Raw genomic sequence first — 17,319 nt, 5'->3', positions numbered from 1 at the left:
TTCATGGATCTCCATCTCCTGAGCCTTGGCTGGCCCCAGCCCGGGGGCTGCTGGGGAGGCCCAGAGCCACCTTTGTCCCAACAGCTGTGGTGCCTTGCGAGGGGCTGGGGCTGTGGTGGCTGTGCCCAGAGCCCTGCAGCAGCCTGCGGAGGGCACTGCCCTGGGCTGCTGGGCCAGGCTGGGCTGGGGAGAGGGCAGGGAGCTGGGGAGAGGTGGGCAGGAGCTGGGCTGGACTGGGCAGTGCCTGGCAGAGGGCAACAGCAGCATCAGGGAGCGGTGGCAGCATGCATGGGAGGGCTCCCAGCAGGGCTTGGTGCTGCGGAGCCAGGGCTGCACGAATGGAGCCCAGAGCTGCAGGGGCAGGGGAGAGGAGGCTGCTCTGGGCCCTTGCTGGCCTGGGCAGAGCAGGAAGGGGGCCCAGGGCATTCATCCCCTCACCGCAGCCTGCCAGGACCTGCAAGGTGGTCATGGAGTGTCCAGGGCCAGGCTCTGCACTGTGGCCACGAGCCCTGCCTGCCCTCCTCCTGCCATGCTCTGTGCCCTGACTGCAGCAGAGGGGACCCCCAGCCAGCCCCTGCATGCGGCTCTGCCACCCACCTCGCCCCAGCCCTCTCCAGTGCCCTCCTTGCTGCTCTTTGATGCAATCCAAGACCTCCCAGTGCATGCCGGCCAGCACATCTGCTGAAGGCCAGCGCTGATTGCTACAGGAGTAGGGAGCTCAACATGGCCCTTGCAGCCCCCTGCCCTAGGCCTGCTTCTCCCCTTGGCCTCACTGCTGGTCTTGTCTCTGCTGGCAGAAGCGCTCTTGGCATGAGCTTCCTGGCCTCCCCTCGCCTTTACAGAGCTGCTGCCCACTCAGGCTGCTGACACAAAGGTGTCTTCATAAGCAGCACCACCCCTTGGGCTGCTTCTCCTGGCCTCCCCCACCCCACTGCCTTGACTCCTTGTCTCTGCTGGGCCCCACCGTCCACACCCAAATGTGTCCGTTGGCTGGCAGCTCCCTCCCCCTGTCCTGTGTGATGACTGAGCCATAGGACATACTGCCTTTAGGTGTTGTAGTGTTTGTAAATCCACATTGGTGATGGCACAAAAAGACAGTTCCTTCACCAGTGCTCTACATCCTTCTTCATGTTAGGCCACAACTGAATGTCCTTCGCTATTTTTAGTGTGTTTTCTCTATCTCACAGTTGAAATGGATTAGGTCTCCTTGATTAGTATGATTAGTCTGATTAGTTGATTAGTCTTCTGCCACTACAGCACAATATGTATGACTTACTCTGTGCATTGACCTGATGGGTCATTTCACATTTTTTTCTTTCATACCCATAATTTGAAGGGGACAATTACCCAAAGAGGGGCAAGCTGATGGGTTCTGTCTCAGCCATTTGAAGTGTCCTGTTCTTGAGTCTTGCAGCCTGAATTTGCCACAGATGACCCAGGATGGTAAATGGATGTTCAGCTGTCTACTAGGAACAAAAGAGAGTATCTTGAGTTCCCAATGGCCATTTCCACTTTGGGTTAATCCTGAGAACAAAGTGGACGGGGGTGTTCTTTCTGAAGGAGTTTCCTGTTCTGGCCTGGGCTGCAGTTACAGGGACAAAGACCACTGCTGGCTATGCAGGTGCTCTGGTATCTCATCTCCACCTGGCTCCATCTGAATCCTCCAAAGGGCTCTGGTGTCTTGCATGTCCTGGTTGCTTATGTTCAGAATGCAAAGCTCTGCCTGAATACCCAGTAATTTTTTTAATACTTAAGTAATAGAGTAACTACTCATAACTTCGAATGGTTCAGTTCTTTCCATAAAACATCACACACAAAGTGCAATAACTATTATGAAGAAATGTAATTTTCAGGATGTATATTCATCACAAGAGAGAAAATTCTGAAGTTCACCTGTACTCACAAGGATCACCCGTACGCACAAGGATCATTGAGTCCAACTCCTGGCTTCACACAGGAAGTTGCCTTGTTTCCTTGTGAAACAAGCTGACTTTATCTCTCTTGTTCCTTCTCATGTATACCTACGACTGATACAGGCACAGTCTGGTTCTCTGCTCCATTTGCAGGGATTGGAGTTGTGTAGATTGCAACTCAGTAAGCACAGGGCCAAGCCCCAGCACATTGCACTGATTTGTCTCTTTGGAACTGCCAGGGTGATGACACTCCTTTTGCAAGCATTCTGCCATTTTTTTAGGTTTCTGCACTTGTTCATGGATGAAATAACAAAGCATTGGAGGTGCCCACAGTTCTAGGTGCCTGCCCATATCCTCTCACACTCCCTGCCACTCACAGCTATCCTGCACATCTTTGTGTGGCATTCTGAAATAGTTTTCCCTAACCTTAAACAAAACCTGAAATGCATTCAGGAGACATACCAATAGGAACAGACTGGTTTGAACATCCAAAGGATATTTAAAGTTTCAAAGAGCTATTGTAGCTAGCCTGGAGGAGAAAGGGGCAGGTAAAGAGAAAGGGAAAGGGAAGAAGTGGGGAAGTTTCCCCCCTCATCCCTCCAATTCATTGGCTCCCCGAGGAGAAAAGATAGAGACTGTTAATTATGAATAGTATCTGAGAGAAGGTTCCACGAGCATGAAGGTGACAGCAATGCTGAGTACAACTACCAGATTAATCTCATGACCAGTTCTTTTATCATAACATAAGGCAGTGTTAGTCAGTAAACTAATAACCATAAACCAGCCCCCACAAAGTATAAACAGCACAACAGGGAACACACACAGTATGTAATGTGCTATCCAACACAGTTTTGAGGCCAAACACAACTACTACACTGAGGTTAAAAATAAATAAATAAATAAAATATACATTGTGGTCAGCAACTATGAAGGTGATGTAATGCTTGTAACAGTTTTTGTTGTTGTTGTTGTTGTTGTTGTTTTTTGTTTGTTTGTTTGTTTGTTTGTTTGTTGTTTTTAACACAACACAGTCATATCTGTCATTATCTCAATCCTTTGGGCCCCATGCCGGATCCATTCAGGAAGGAGGGCATCCCATGAGAGGGATGCAGAGGCAGAGGTTGACTGTCAAGGAGCAGTGGAAAAAAGTGTCATAGACTGACTGCAATCCCCATTGCCCTGCACCATACAGGGGAAGGAGATATAAGAGTGTGGATAGGGGGAATTGTGTTTTTAGTTTGCTTGTAGTTCCTCAAGGTTGTAGTCCACTGGTGATAGGCAATAAATTATATTAATCTGCCTATGCTAAGTCTGTCTTGCCTGTAATGATAATTGGTGCCCATGATGGTATTTGGTGGGTGACCTCCTGTTCTACCTAAACGCTTGAGCTCTTTTCATCATATTTTCTCCCCCTTTTCCTTGTAGGTGGAGAAGTTTAAGAGCACTTGCCATGGAGTTCACCTGCATAGCCGGGTAAAACCACCACAGTACCAATATGGGAAGGGTTCAGCACCAGGGACTTGCCCTGGAGGACATGCTCTGTCAGCCTGGCTGCACAGCAGGGAAAGAAGAGAGGTTCCTCTGAAGGAGAGCAGTAGAAGAGGAAGTCTTGATTTCCAACTCAGGTATTTCTGGAACAGTCCTGAGAGGCCTGTGGGAGCTGCAGGACAGTCCTAGCATCAGGACCCAGGAGTCCTGGCTGCCACATTGTCCCCTGAGCCTAGCAGGACTCTCAACAGGGCTCTCACAGCAGCCACCAGCTCTGTCCAGCACCACCACAACCCCCCAGCCCAGGACCTGCAGCTTTGGACAGCTGACAGCCACTGGGCCACCCCTTGTGAAGGGGCTCTTGACATGGTGACCTTTGTAGGAGAGATGCAGGCGCACTGGGAACAGGAAAGTCAGGCCAGAGGCAATGGTCACCCTCCAGCAGCCCTCCATCTTGCTTGCTGCTGTCCCTAAGCTCAGGACAAGGGATGCCTGCCCTGGCTCCTCAACCACAGCTCCTCTGCAAGGTGCCCCTGCTCCTCTGCCCGTCAGCGAGGGTCGCCCAGTGCAAGCTTGCTGCCTGCTGCCCCCACTCCTGGCCACAGAAGGACAGCGCTGGGGAGCACCCAAGCAGTGCCCAGCAGGGACCAGGCCTTGCAGGGAAGTGCCGGCGCTGCCGCTGCTCCAGCGATGATATCCTGGTGATGCAGAGCACCCCCTGTGACATCAGCCCGTGTCATTTGAAGGCCTGTCAGGTCAGCAGCATGGAGATGGCACAGGTCAGGAGAGTGATGAGAGATTTCCCTTCTTGTCCTGAGAAACTGTCACCTCCCTTCTGCCCAGTTCTTTTCCAGCAGTTCCTGACAAATCCACAAGGGACATCTCCAAATGGTGACCAAGCCCATGGAATAAAGGAAGTGGAGAGCTGGAGAAGTCACTGCTGTGTTCTTGCACCAACACGCCTCTGTTGTTGGGATTCCTTCCAGGAAGGTGGGATTTGAGGCTTCTTCTGGGGCTGGGATTTTTTCAAATGATGGGAGCAAAGGCACCTGGGATGCAGCAGCCCCTCAGTATACCTGAATTCCTCCTCACTGCATGTCGCTCACTTGGAGAAGTAGTAGGTCTTACATGGAGGAATTGCAGCGCATGCCAGGGCCTTCCTTCCCAGATACCACATGGGTCTCTGAGATTTGAAAAGGCCTCAGCGCCATCCCCCGGTCTGCCATCCAGGAGGCAGAGGTCGTACACGAGGGAATGGCAAATGTCTTCCCTGTTGATCATCCCTGCTTGTCTCTTCTGAAGAATCTGCCCCCATCCAGCACAGCACCCCAAGCTGAGGGACCTGTCCCCCCACACCTCAGCAGCTCTTCCATCAATGTCCCAGCCCTGTGACAGCAGGCAGGGATCCAGGTCCTCCTGCCTGTGCCCCAGGCTGAGGGCATTGGGGCACATCTGGGCTGCAGCACCTCAGCTGTGGCACAAGGGCCAAACTCAGGCTTGTCCCAGACCTTGTGCCAAGAGCCTGGGCACGAAGAGGCTTTCCTTCGCAGCAGAGACCTGCTGCTGTGGATGGCAGATGGCCACAGGAGGATCTGAGCAGCTCTTTCCTGTCCTCTATTTCCACTAATTAGCTGTATGGCTCAGTTATCAGCATTAGTGAGATATCTCACATTCAGGTGCCTATGTTGAGGACACCTTAAGGGAGGCCAGAGGAATCCAGCCCCTATGGGAATGCGGAATGCCAGGGGGAATATGAGCACCCAACTACCCCAGGACTAGAAATGCAGGATGAGATGCTTCAGTTGACTCATCTGAATGGCTTCCCTCTGCAGGGATAGACGAGATTCCATCCCTGTCCATAAATTGGTGTCCTGCATAATGACGGATAAGGAGAGGTGATTCTTATTCTGAAGGCTAATTTCCAACAGGAAAAAACTATTGCTGTCAAGAAGTGTGTCTGCCCAGGTGAGGGAGGGAAGCCAAGAGATTCCTTCAGGCTGTTTCCCAGCAGGTTTCCTTGCAGCCCCAGGATATGCTTTTCAGGATATGCTGAGGAAACTCATTGTGCCTTTCCGCAGCTATAAACTGCTTCTTTGCTTCTTCAGATGAATTACTGTTTATGTAAAGACATGGAAAGTCTGTCTTAACTTCTGGAGGGATTTGTTTGGTTTTGTTTTTCTATTTCCCCGTGTGATAATGTTTTCCACAAAGAAATGCTGTTTTTCATCCTGTTGTACTCAATTACCAACATGTAAGAGAACCAAGAAAAGGACCCTAAAGGTCATGTAATTTCAGCCCCTCTGTTCTGGGCAGGGTTGCCAAGCACTAAAGCAGGCTGCACGGAGCCGCATCCAGCCTGATGCATATCTTGTGTGACCCTGAGGCTTTGCATAAATAAGGAGCCAGAGTCTTTGTGTATTTAAACAAAATAAATGAAACCAAAACAACTTCTTTGTCTGAGACCCACTCTCAGCTGATCAGGAAGTAATGGCAATAGCAAACACCTTTCTGGCTGCAGCAGCTCGGGTCAGGCTGCCCTGGCCCTGGGGCAGTGGGAGATGCTTGAGGACCTCCAGGGATGGCACGGAGGGGCTGCAGGCCTCTGAGGATCTTCTGCAGAAGAGAGGAGGGGGCACAGCAGGGGACACTGACCTCTGTACGCTTGTGCCATGGATGTCCGCATCTGTGGGGCTGAGCCCTCTGTGCCCCAGGAGCTGCTGTGGTCTTCAGAGGGGCTGCGGCTGTGGTGGCAGTGCCCAGAGCCGTGCAGCAACCTACAGTGGGCACTGCCATGGGGCCAGTGCCACTGGGCTGGGCAAAAGGCAGGGAGGTGAGCAGAGGGCAGGGAGGTGGGCAGGGGGCAGGGAGGTCAAGAGCTGGCACTCAGGACCTGTGTCAGGGGAATGGCCAACCGTGTCGGTCTTGGTCCTGGCCCAGAGCCCTGCAGACCTGGAGCAGGGCTGTCTGCAGAGGCCCCCATGGGACGTGACTGGGTCAGGGCAGGGGCCATGGGATGGAGGAGGCTGCAAAGGCAGGAGGGCCATGGTGGGAAGGGACCATGGGGGTGCCTTTGGGATTGTAATGGGGGGAGCTCCTCCCAGCAGCACTGAATGTGCATTACCATGTGAGGTGCCCTGGCAGCATGGCTGTGGGACCATGTGTGGGGCAGTGCGGCTGGGACGCTGCAGGGACAGGGCACTGAAAGGAGCCACAAAGGAGCTGGCAGGGGGTCTCAGCAAGGACAGGCTCCAAATCAGAAATTTATGGCGCAGATGGAGGGATGGTTTTAGCAAGGGCAGAGCTCACCTGGAAGTGGTGTTACCAAGAGAAGTCAAGAGCAAAGAGAAGAGTTGCTGCTGGAGCTAAGGCTCAGATTTCTCACCCAGCTTGCCCAGGGCTCGTCCTGAGCAAGGCGGCCACAAGCCCTGCCTGCCCTCCTGCCTGCCCCGCGCCGTCAGGTGGCTGTAGCAGAGGGGACCCCCAGCCAGCCCCTCGATGGGGCTCTGCCAGCCCCTCGCCATCCCCTCTGCAGTGATGTCATTGCTGCCCAGGGAGCTTTCTGATGTGCAGGACAATTTCAGGGAGGACATCTGCCCATGTGCCAAAAGGACCTACTACCACCAAGATGCATTTGGTGCTTTGAGCTGTCACTGGCAGAGGTCTTGCAAAGTCTTTCTGCAGTTGTGCCCAGGGACCTTCACTCCATTGTCCTGGGCTGGGGCTTTCACTTCAGCTGAACCTGAGTTGGTTGTGGCACAAGCAAGACGCCTCTTACAGCTGCATTCTGCATCCTCCTTCATGGGAGGGCACCACTCCATGTCCTTTGCTCTGCTCACGGTGTTTGTCTTAGCTCACGGATGAACTGGATTACATCTGCTTGAGTCTCCTGATGCCCGAATGCACCACACAATAACTATTACTTTCCCTTACTGTGCAGATTGACCTGATGGGTCTGTTTACACTAATCCCTTTTAATTTCCCTAGTTGGAATGTAACATATTCCCAGACTGGGACAAGCTGCTGGGCTCTGCCACAGCCACTTAAAGTCGCCTATTCTTGAGTCTTTCTGCCTGAGTTTATCACACATGGACAAACATGAATATTTTTGGGTTTCAGTGGCAATTTCAAGTGTAGTGAACTCCAGGAATCCACTGGCAAGTCTTCCAGGACATGTGGTGCCAGCCCACAGGAATCCCTTGCAGAACCTACAGACTTGTCCAGGCCATAGTCTTGAATTCCCAGACTGCAGTGGCTGCCTTCCAATGATTGTGACTTATGTTAGACTCATAGAACCATAGAGACATAGAATAATGTAGATTGGAAAAGATCTCTCAAATCATCAAGTTCAACCATTTACCTAACAGTGCCACATCTACCACTAAACCATGTCCCTAAGCACCACATCTACACGTCTTGTGAACACCTCCAGGGATGACCACTCCACCACATCCCTGGACAGCCTGTTCCAGTGCATCACAACCCTTTCAGGGAAAACATTTTTCCCAATATCCAACCTAAATTTCCTCTGGTGCAACTTGAGGCCATTTCCTCTTGTCCTGTTGCTGGCCCCGGTACTGAGTCCTGGGGGACTCCACTTGTGACCTGCTGCCAATTGGATTTAACTCTGGGAAACAGAGTCAAAACCTTTACTAAACCTTAGGTAGAAAACATCCATGGCCTCTCCCTCATCCACTAAGTGCATCACCTTTCCATAGAACAGGTTTGTTAAGCAAGACCTGCCCTTCATGCCATGCTGACTGGGCCTGATCACCTGGTTATCCTGTATGTGTCGTATGATGGCACTCAAGATAATCTGCACCATAACCTTCCCTGGCACCAATATAAGACTGAGAGGCCTGTAGTTCCCTGGGTCTTCCTTCTGGCCTTTCCTGTAGATGGGCATCACATTTGCTAGCTGACAGTTGACTGGGACCTCCCCTGACAGCCAGGCCTGCTGATAAATTACAGAAAATGTCTTGGTAAGTACTTCTGCTAGCTCCTTCGATATCCTTGCATTGATTATGGATGGAGAATAGCCTTAGTCCTCCTTTTGTTCCTAAGGCATTTATAAAAACATTTTTCATTCTCCTTTATGGCAGTAGCCAGACTGAGTTCCAGTTGGGCTTTGGCCCTTCTAATTTTCTCCCTGCACAACCTAACAACATCTTTGTAGTTAATCCTCCTGAGTGTCCTGCTCCTTCTTCCAAAGGTCATAAACTCTCTTTTTCTTCCTCAGCTCTAGCCAAAGCTCTGTTCAGCCACGTTGACCTTCTCTGCTGGCTCATCTTTCAGCACATGGGGATGACCTTTTCCTGTGTCATTAGGATTTCCTTCTTGAAGAGTGCCCAGCCTTCCTGGACTCCTTTGCCCTTCTGGACTGCCTCCTGAGGGACTCTGCCAACCCGTCTCCTTAACAGGCCAAAGTCAGCCCTTTGGAATTCCAGGCTGGCAATTCTTCTAACCCCTCTTCTTACCTCTCCAAGAATTAAAAACTCTATTAATTCATGATCGCTGTGCCCAAGATTTGCCCTTCAACTTTCATATTCCCCACAAGTCCTTCTCTGTTCAGAAGCAAAAGGTCCAGCAGGGCACCTTCTCTGGTTGCCTCACTGACCAGCTGTGTCAGGAAGTTATCTTCCACCCACTCCAAAGAACTCCTAGACTGTTTCCTCTCTGCTGCGTTGTATTTCAAGCAGACATCTGGGAAGTTGAAGTCCCCTGCCAGACTGTATTTTCAGTAACCAAGTCATTACCAGCCAGTGTGTGAGTGTCTGTAGGACAAGGATGCACCCCAGATATTCCAGGCTTTCATTAAATAACCTCTAGGACAGAAGTCACTGAGCGCAAGCTAATAGATCAAAGCTCTTTTGTGTTTGTATAGAGCATTCCCGTACTCCAAATTCACCTCTAGAAGAGTCCAAAACACTCCAGGCACTCACAATTGACATAAGCTATAGCAGAATTAATGCAACCTGTTGCAAGGAGTCCAGAAAGTGCCTTCCCCGGTGACCATCTCTGGTGAAGGCCTTGGGTTGCTCAGCTTAGAATGAATGCCAGTGGAACTGGGGCTTTGCGTATCTCTGTCCCCAAGTGCGGATGCCAATCACAGAGGTTGCCCAGGTGACATGTGGCAGTGATAGCTTCTGCCAAGAGGCAAAACCCCCTCTCTTGGCACAAAGGATGAGGAAAAAAGCCTTCATCCTGTTGGACTGATCTCACAGTCATACACAGGTACAAGGCTGCCAGGCTGTCACCATGACTGTCGCAGTGTGCCGCTCTGTCAAGCAACAAGCAGCATTTTAGGAGAACTCAGCCCTATTACTTATTCTGCAACTAAATGACCACTTTTCTGACCCTGTCAGGTATCTCATGCATTTGATACCACAAAGAAAAGGTGGTGTCTCCTTCCTAGCGAGGAATAACGCCAAGTACCAGTACAGGCTGAGTAGAGGGGGAGGACCACCTCCATTGACCTGCTGGCAACACTCTTCCAAATGCACCCTGGATCCCGTTGGCCTTCTTGGCCACAAGACACACTGCTGACTCGTGCTCAGCCTGCTGTCCTCCCAGACTTAAAGGTTCTTCTTTGCAGAGCTGATCTCCAGCAGGTCATTCCCAGCCTGTACTGGTGCTGGGGGTTTTCCTCCCTAGGAAGGAGATAGGACCCTGAACTTGCCCTTGCTGAACTTCATGGGGTTCCTCTCAGCCTGTCTCTCCAGCCTGTCAAGATCCCTCTGAATGACAACACAGGCCTCTGGGGTATCAGCCACTCCTCCCAGCTTTGTGTCATCAGCAAAGCTGCTGAAGGTGCACTCTGTTACATCATCCACTTCACTGATGAATAAGTTGTACAACAGAGAGGAACTTTGGCACGTCCCATAGCCCTGCACAGAGGTAGGGCAATTCCTGCTGCAGGAATCAGTCAGCACAGTGTTTAGAGAGGGCCAGTCAGTGTTTGCTTTGTCTGCTTGCAAGTGTGTTCCCCAGGAGAGACCCTGCTGCCTTCTAGGAGCTGTGAGCCCTGGAGCCCCAGGGCCATGTGCAGGGAGCCTGGTGGGGGGCAGAGCAAGGGAGGCCTTGGGCTGGGCCTCTGCTGCTGAGCTGGGCCGGGCTCCTGGGCCCAAGGGGAGCTCCTGGCAAGCGGGCAGCGCTGCAGAGAGACAGCTCTGCCCAGGAGCAGCTCCTCTGCACAGTGCAGCAGGGCTGGGGGCACTGCCTGCAGAGACACAGTGCTTAAAGGCAGGCAGAAGTGGCAGCATGCCCAGAGCTCACCGGGGGAGAAGACTTCCCAGCCCTGCACCCGGTAAGTGTCTGGCTGGAGGGCAATGCAGCCGCAGTTCCTGGAGGCAGGCTGTGAAGCCGGGGGTGCAGGCAGGGGTGTCCAGGGCTGTGGTGCTGATTTAAAGATCAAAGCCAAAATTTCTTTAAGTGGTATATTCTTTATTGCAGCGCTGGATGCACGGGGGATCCTTCCACCTATCGTGCATGTTCGAAGTGACAAAATATCTCATATTTATACAGTGAAACAATGAATATTCAATTAGCATCCATACATAGTCATTACCTAACCCCACCTACCCTCTCTTCGTACGCTAATTAGCTTGTCAGTCCTCACGCTTGCGCAAAAGTCTTCCAAGAATTGTGGGCCGGGGTCTCCAGGATGTGGGCAGTGGTCTTTGGGAAGAAGGCTGTAGGTCTTCCTCGTAATGCACTTTTCACCTTTGCTTAATCAGTTGTTTTCCAAGCTGTAAAAAAATGCTGAGTTGGCTTTCAGTTTAACTGAGGGTCGGCAGATAACAGGAAGTCTCAGTTAACAGGACAAGACAATTGACTCAAGTTATCTCAAGTCTCAGCCTGTCTAACGGTTAACAGATACTGGGATGTTTTCAAATAACAAGATGCTTAAACATAACAGAAGGTCTACAGATAACAAGATGTCGTTTACTTTGTCCTTGCTAACTTTTAACCACAAGTTTTATTCTATCCTAAAGTGAGTTTATACTATATCAGTGCAGAGCAGGGTCCCTGCTGTGCCCTAGGGGCTGTGTGCCGGGGCAGGGCCTCTGCCGCCTGCCAGGCTCAGCACTCAGCCTGCCCGGGGAGCTGCCCAGGGCGCTGCGGGGAGAGGCTGCGGGTGGAAGGAGCCCCCCGGCAGGGCAGGGTCCTGCTGCTGGCGGGAGTCTGCTCCCTTCAGCAGGCTGCTCACAGATCCACAGCACACCAAGGATATTTCCAAAGGGACTTTTGAAGACGAGAGTTAAGGCAAGTGTTAGGTACTTCACGATCAGCAGTCCTGAGTTTACTTTCTTTTTTCTTTTTTCTTTTTCTTTTTTGTTTGTTTGTTTGTTTGTTTTTTCTTTTCTCTCAGTCAGTGGAAGGGAATTAGATGCTATTTATACTCAAGAAGAGTCTGAGAGTACTAAGCCTTCACAAGGAGGATTAGAAGAAATCCCAGCAAGTCAGGACCTTTCCTGTCCCTGAAACTATAGAAAGCTCCACCACCTCACATTCAGTGTCAGCAGGGTCTGTGTGACCTGGGATATGCCAACAGTGAGCTGGCCCTGGGCAGAGCCCTGCTGCCAGGAGGTGTCTGCAGGGCAGAGCTGAGCACCCAGCGGGTGGGATGGAGGCTGTGATCTGCAGGCAGGAGGCGTGGGGACAGAGACACAGCTGCAGGCAAGGACATCTGCAGGCTTTACAGCCATGGGCAGGGAATGGCAGGACAGTGCTAACAGAATAGTCTGGCACCTCTCTGTCTGCCCTCTAGCCCACAGGATTCAGGACGTGACTCATAACCTCAGTAGCAGAACCTCACTCACAGCAGACCCTTCTGAGTTCCTGTTGGTCCCTCGCCTTGCCTTCCCTGGCAGGAGCCCTGTGCCATTCCTCTCTCTTCTTGGAGCTGCAGCTGCTGTTCTTGCTTTATGGCTCCCTGCAGATGGGGAGATGGGGCTTTCAGCTGCAGCTCAAGCACTGACCGTCTGGGTCCCACCACACAGATGTGTCCATAGGAGGAAGGTGCCCAGAGTTCCCCTTCTAACCTGTGGGGCTCTGGGCAATGAGGCAGGGAGAGAGCTGCATCTCCTTCCAGGGAGTTTTTTTCCAATTTCACAATCATTGAGCAGCTCAGTGTCGGAAACTTGGCTGAGCCCTAGGTGAGTCTGTCTGAGACCAGGGTAGATGGCAGACTGGCTATCCTCACTGCACTAAGGACAGTCACTTTGCCTGTCAAGAGCTCACCTGGAATACCTTACAAATGCCAGTGTTTTCAACCCTCTAAAAATGCTTCTGAGGGAGACACAACTGGACCAAAGTAAATCACAAGTACTGTTCATCAGTAAAGAGTGTTGACAGTGGTAATGCTGTGAAGTCCAATACATCAGAGGTAGATTTAATCAGATATCACTCCTGGTTTCTTTTCATGTAGAGCTGTAGGACAGGTCTGAATCCTCCAGCACACACAGCAGAGACCGCTGCTCCCAGGGCCACATTGCTCCAGCACCAACCAGATCTCAGGCAAGGGAGCAACAGAAATGCCTCAGAAAGGGGAAAGTCACTATAGGGGTGTTTGGATGGGAAGATAAATAGGTTTTCTCTCCTAATGATCACTGTCTTTTCTTCCTTAGGCAGTCCCCTTTGTCCAGGAGGATCAAATGTCCAACAGCAGCTCCATCACCGAGTTCCTCCTCCTGCCATTCGCAGACACACGGGAGCTGCAGCTCCTGCACTTCGCGCTCTTCCTGGGCATCTACCTGGCTGCCCTCCTGGGCAACGGCCTCATCCTCACCGCCGTAGCCTGCAATCCCCACCTCCACACCCCCATGTACTTCTTCCTCCTCAACTTCTCCATGATTGACCTGGGCTGCATCTCCACCACTGTCCCCAAAGCCATGGCCAATTCCCTTCATGATACTAGGGCCATCTCCTATGCAGGATGTGCTGCACAGGTCTTTCTTTTTCCCTTTCTGATGTCAGCAGAGTATTTTATTCTCACCATCATGTCCTATGACCGCTACGTGGCCATCTGCAAGCCCGTGCACTACAGGACCCTCCTGGGCAGCAGAGCTTGTGCCCAGATGGCAGCAGCTGCCTGGGGCATTGGGATTCTTTATGCTGTGCTGCACACTCCCAATACATTTTCCCTGCCTCTCTGCCAAGGCAATGCTGTGGACCAGTTCTTCTGTGAGATCCCCCAGATCCTAAAGATCTCCTGCTCACACTCCTACCTGAGGAGTTTTTGGGTGCTTGTGATTGGTGCCTGTTTAGCGTCCATGTGTTTTGTTTTCATTCTTTTTTCTTATGTGCAGATCTTCAGGGCTGTGCTGAGGATGCCCTCAGAACAGGGGCGAGAAAAAGCCTTTTCCACATGCCTCCCTCACCTGTTTGTGGTCTCCCTGTTTATCAGCACTGCCTTTTTTGCTTATCTGAAGCCCCCCTCCATCTCCTCTCCATCCCTAAACCTGGTGATGGCAGTTCTGTACTCTGTGATGCCTCCAACATTGAACCCCTTCATCTACAGCATGAGGAACAAAGAGCTCAAGTGGGCTATTAGGAAAATGATTTCATGAATGCTTCTGAATAGTGACAAATTTCCCCTCTTTTTCCAGAAATGAATTAACTTGGTACCTCCCCTCAGGCCTGGTCCTTCTTTCATTGTCAATATTGTTATTATTCTCTTTGGTATCGTTTGATTTATTATGCTCTTAGAGTAATACATGTATAGAGCAATTACCCATGGGTGCAGACGCACACATGGCTATGTGGTTCCATGATTGTATGATTCACCCCCAACACACCCAGGAGTGAGCACACTCACACAGCAAATAGCCAGCAACAGAGTTGAATGAGAGGCCAGGACAGTGATCAGGCACAGGGCCTGACATGACCAGCCCTGACCAGCCCCATATCCACATGCAGCTGGCCCCTTGCATCCCTCTCCCCTCCTCTTCCACAGGATTCTTCCTCCTCAAGACACTGTAATCCCTTCCTTTCTTACATGCAGTCCCCTGCTCAATTATCAGTTCTCACCAATCACATTGTCCCCCATTGATCCTTAGTTTGCTATACCTATACCCACATTTGGTAACTCAGATACCATTGCCTACATCATCTGGGCCTCTAACAGGAAAGAGAGCTTGACATGTCACAGATTTGCTCTGTGCCAGACTGAGGAGTGGCATGAACAGTCCTGGGCAGGGAGGGTTTTATGGTAACTGGGCTCCATGCAAGACAGAAAATCATCATTTTAAGGCTTTAGGTCTGAGTTGGGCTGAAGACCTGAGATGGGCCAATTTTTTTAACCATTTCAATCATTTCACTTCAATCAGCACACTTCAATCAGCTGAAATGATCGAACACTTCTAATACAATGTTTGAGCTGTCCCATGACATTTTTTTCCCTTGGATGTTTATTGCAGCAAGAGAAAAAACACCAATCTTCTCCTGTACTAGCATGACTCTGTCTCTTATGCTCTGCACTTCATCTCCCCAGTCTTTCTGGTATTTTCGCCTGGCTTTATGAAACAGACCATGTTGGAAGTCACTTTTCCAGCAGACTGTCTGGACATGTGCAGTTTCCATTCTTCTCCAGATTCCCCTCCCCTCACTCTTTGATCATTCAGATACCTCTCACCTGCACAGTTGGTTCTCAGAACTTGAGGAATCTTCAAGATTGCCCATATTTCACTTTCCTATCTCATCAACCCTACAACCAACTCTGTAATTGCATTTCTATTCATCATTTCCTATCTATGTCAAACATTTCTTGTATAGTCATCCCTTGTGGAAGGTGCACCTCATTGGAGGCAACTTGGATTTGGCTCACTGTTCAGGACATTGGAGTTTGCTTGTTTGTGGTTAAATGTTAATAACAACATCCAAAACTGCCTGTGTGCAGCCAGTTGTCTGAGGAAAGGAGGTGGGACTTGGTGAAAAGATGCTGTAACACCCTTCTGTGGACTTCAGTGGAGAAGTCTGGTGTGAGGAAAAGTGATGCAAGTCCCAGGTGGCTGATGAGAGAAGTGGTGGGGATGGAGAGCTGAGCAGCAAGGTTGTCCATACAGTCTAGGACTTCAAGGGACTGCTTTTCCACCCATACAGACCTCCTTAGGAGACACTTTGGATCTATGACAACTAGAGAATGATGCTATCAGTTCTTCTGAAAACTCTAAACTAATGGAAAATAATCTTAAATAAGGAAAATGCTCTTAGAAATCTGGTCATTGAATACTTTCTCTTTAAACTGCATTCTTGAAATCTCACTAATTAACTGTACAAGTCTGGGAGACTGGATGAAAATGGCTGAATTGTAATGAGCCCCATGGTGCATTTGGTGCTTAGTTCATAAACTTCAGGTAGTGAGAAGAGAATGATGTAACTGCAGGAGAAGTTAAAGTCAGGAGACTTTGAAGTGTCTAGGAGCATTAATGGGCCCCAGTGAGGGTCATTACTGACAAAGCCTCCCCATGGACTTGTTAGAACAGACAATTGGAGGCCATGATTGCAGGTAGGCAAAGGCACTGGGCAGGAGACTCTGATGCTGAGTAAAGGCCTTGGTCTGTTTGGTGAAGCAGAAAGGCCAAGTCCTGGCCCCAGCCCCTGGGCAGGGAGGTCCTGTTCCTCACCTATGGCTCACGGCTCTTCCTGGGGCAGTGGGATGTGGGGTGTGTGATGCTGTGTGAAGGACAATGCTATGACATCTGCTGGACTCTCCACTGGGTTGCAAGGAGGCAACAAGGCCCCATTGTCATGAGCACAGCATGTGTTCTCATGAGCCTCAGTAGCAGAGACAACTGCCATAGCCAGGGGGACAAAGACCTTGGTGCTGCTGGGGCCTTGCAGCCTTGTCAGTGCACTCGGTCTTCATCACCACAGGCTGTCCTGCACTGTCCAATTCTTGTCCTTTTCTCCCTGCAGGCTACAGGCATGCACTTCACTTTTCCACTTTGCTCTCACCCTGGCATTTCCTTACTTTCACTGAGGTCTCCCCACCCTCCCTGGCTGTCCTTTGAAACACACTGGCATGGGCTGACCATAGACTCCTTCTGGGTGATGTCAGGTCCCACAGCACTACCCTTTCAGTGACATTTCCTCCTCCTCATTCCCACTCTTCACCTGCCAAGCAGCACTTTGTCCCACTTGTGACTCTCTCCTGCTATTTCCCACCACCAGAGAATCCTCACCAGGATCTTCCAAGACACATGCCTCCTGCTGGCCTTCCAGTTTCTCAGGTAGACGTAACCAAGTTGTGTGCCCATTGCTGTCCCACCATGTGCTCAGGCAGAAGGGATGTGAAAACCCACAGCCAAGGCCTCTTCCTGCATGGGGCCTGTCAGGCTCTCAGACAGAGGGCATCTCACAGTCAGTGTGCCAAGCAGGTGCCTTCTGCTGCCTTATCAAGGATGCTGGCGGGTGTGAGCTGAAAAGCACAGATGTTAGCCAGGAGGCAAGGGCTGACACAGCAGATGCTTCAGGAAGCAGTCACCTCATAGGCCCTTTCCCCAGCCCTGTTACTCCTGCTGGCCTGTCAGCTCCAGAGATTGACCTGACCAGAGGCTTCCTACTCGTTGTTAAGTTTCTGAGGCACCAGAAACCTCAACTTATTCACCCGGCACCGTCATTGTGTGCCAGGGCCTGGAGAGATAAAAAAAAAAAAAGTAAATTATCAAGTAAATTTTCTACCCTTAGTTTATAAAGTAAATTTTCTACTACTGCTTCAAATATGGGATCATTCTTTGCAGGATCTACTGTGGTCATAGGAATGCAAGATGTATCTCTGCCTCTACCTCTCTCTCTTTTCCTCTTCCTCTGCCTGCTATGTCTTCAGAGAGCTCTCTGAAAGACAGGTCATTCACAGAATCACAGAACTATAGGGGCTGGAAGGGACCTCAAGAGATCATCGTGTTCAATCCCCCTGCCA

At 50.8% G+C, this 17,319-nt stretch overlaps 1 protein-coding gene across 1 annotated transcript; it reads left to right on the top strand.

Moving 5' to 3' along the window:
* Positions 1–13,054: 13,054 nt before the first annotated feature.
* Positions 13,055–13,969, top strand: LOC139999940 (olfactory receptor 14C36-like). The gene has a single exon (XM_072029611.1). The coding sequence runs from the start codon at positions 13,055–13,057 to the stop codon at positions 13,967–13,969; it is 915 nt and encodes a 304-aa protein (XP_071885712.1).
* Positions 13,970–17,319: the final 3,350 nt, after the last annotated feature.

The sequence above is a fragment of the Anas platyrhynchos genome, chromosome 30 (genome assembly GCF_047663525.1).
Source record: "Anas platyrhynchos isolate ZD024472 breed Pekin duck chromosome 30, IASCAAS_PekinDuck_T2T, whole genome shotgun sequence".
Classification (NCBI taxonomy): domain Eukaryota; kingdom Metazoa; phylum Chordata; class Aves; order Anseriformes; family Anatidae; genus Anas; species Anas platyrhynchos.
The sequence above is the reverse complement of the archived record's forward strand: the minus strand, read 5'-3'. Positions and strand labels throughout refer to the sequence as shown.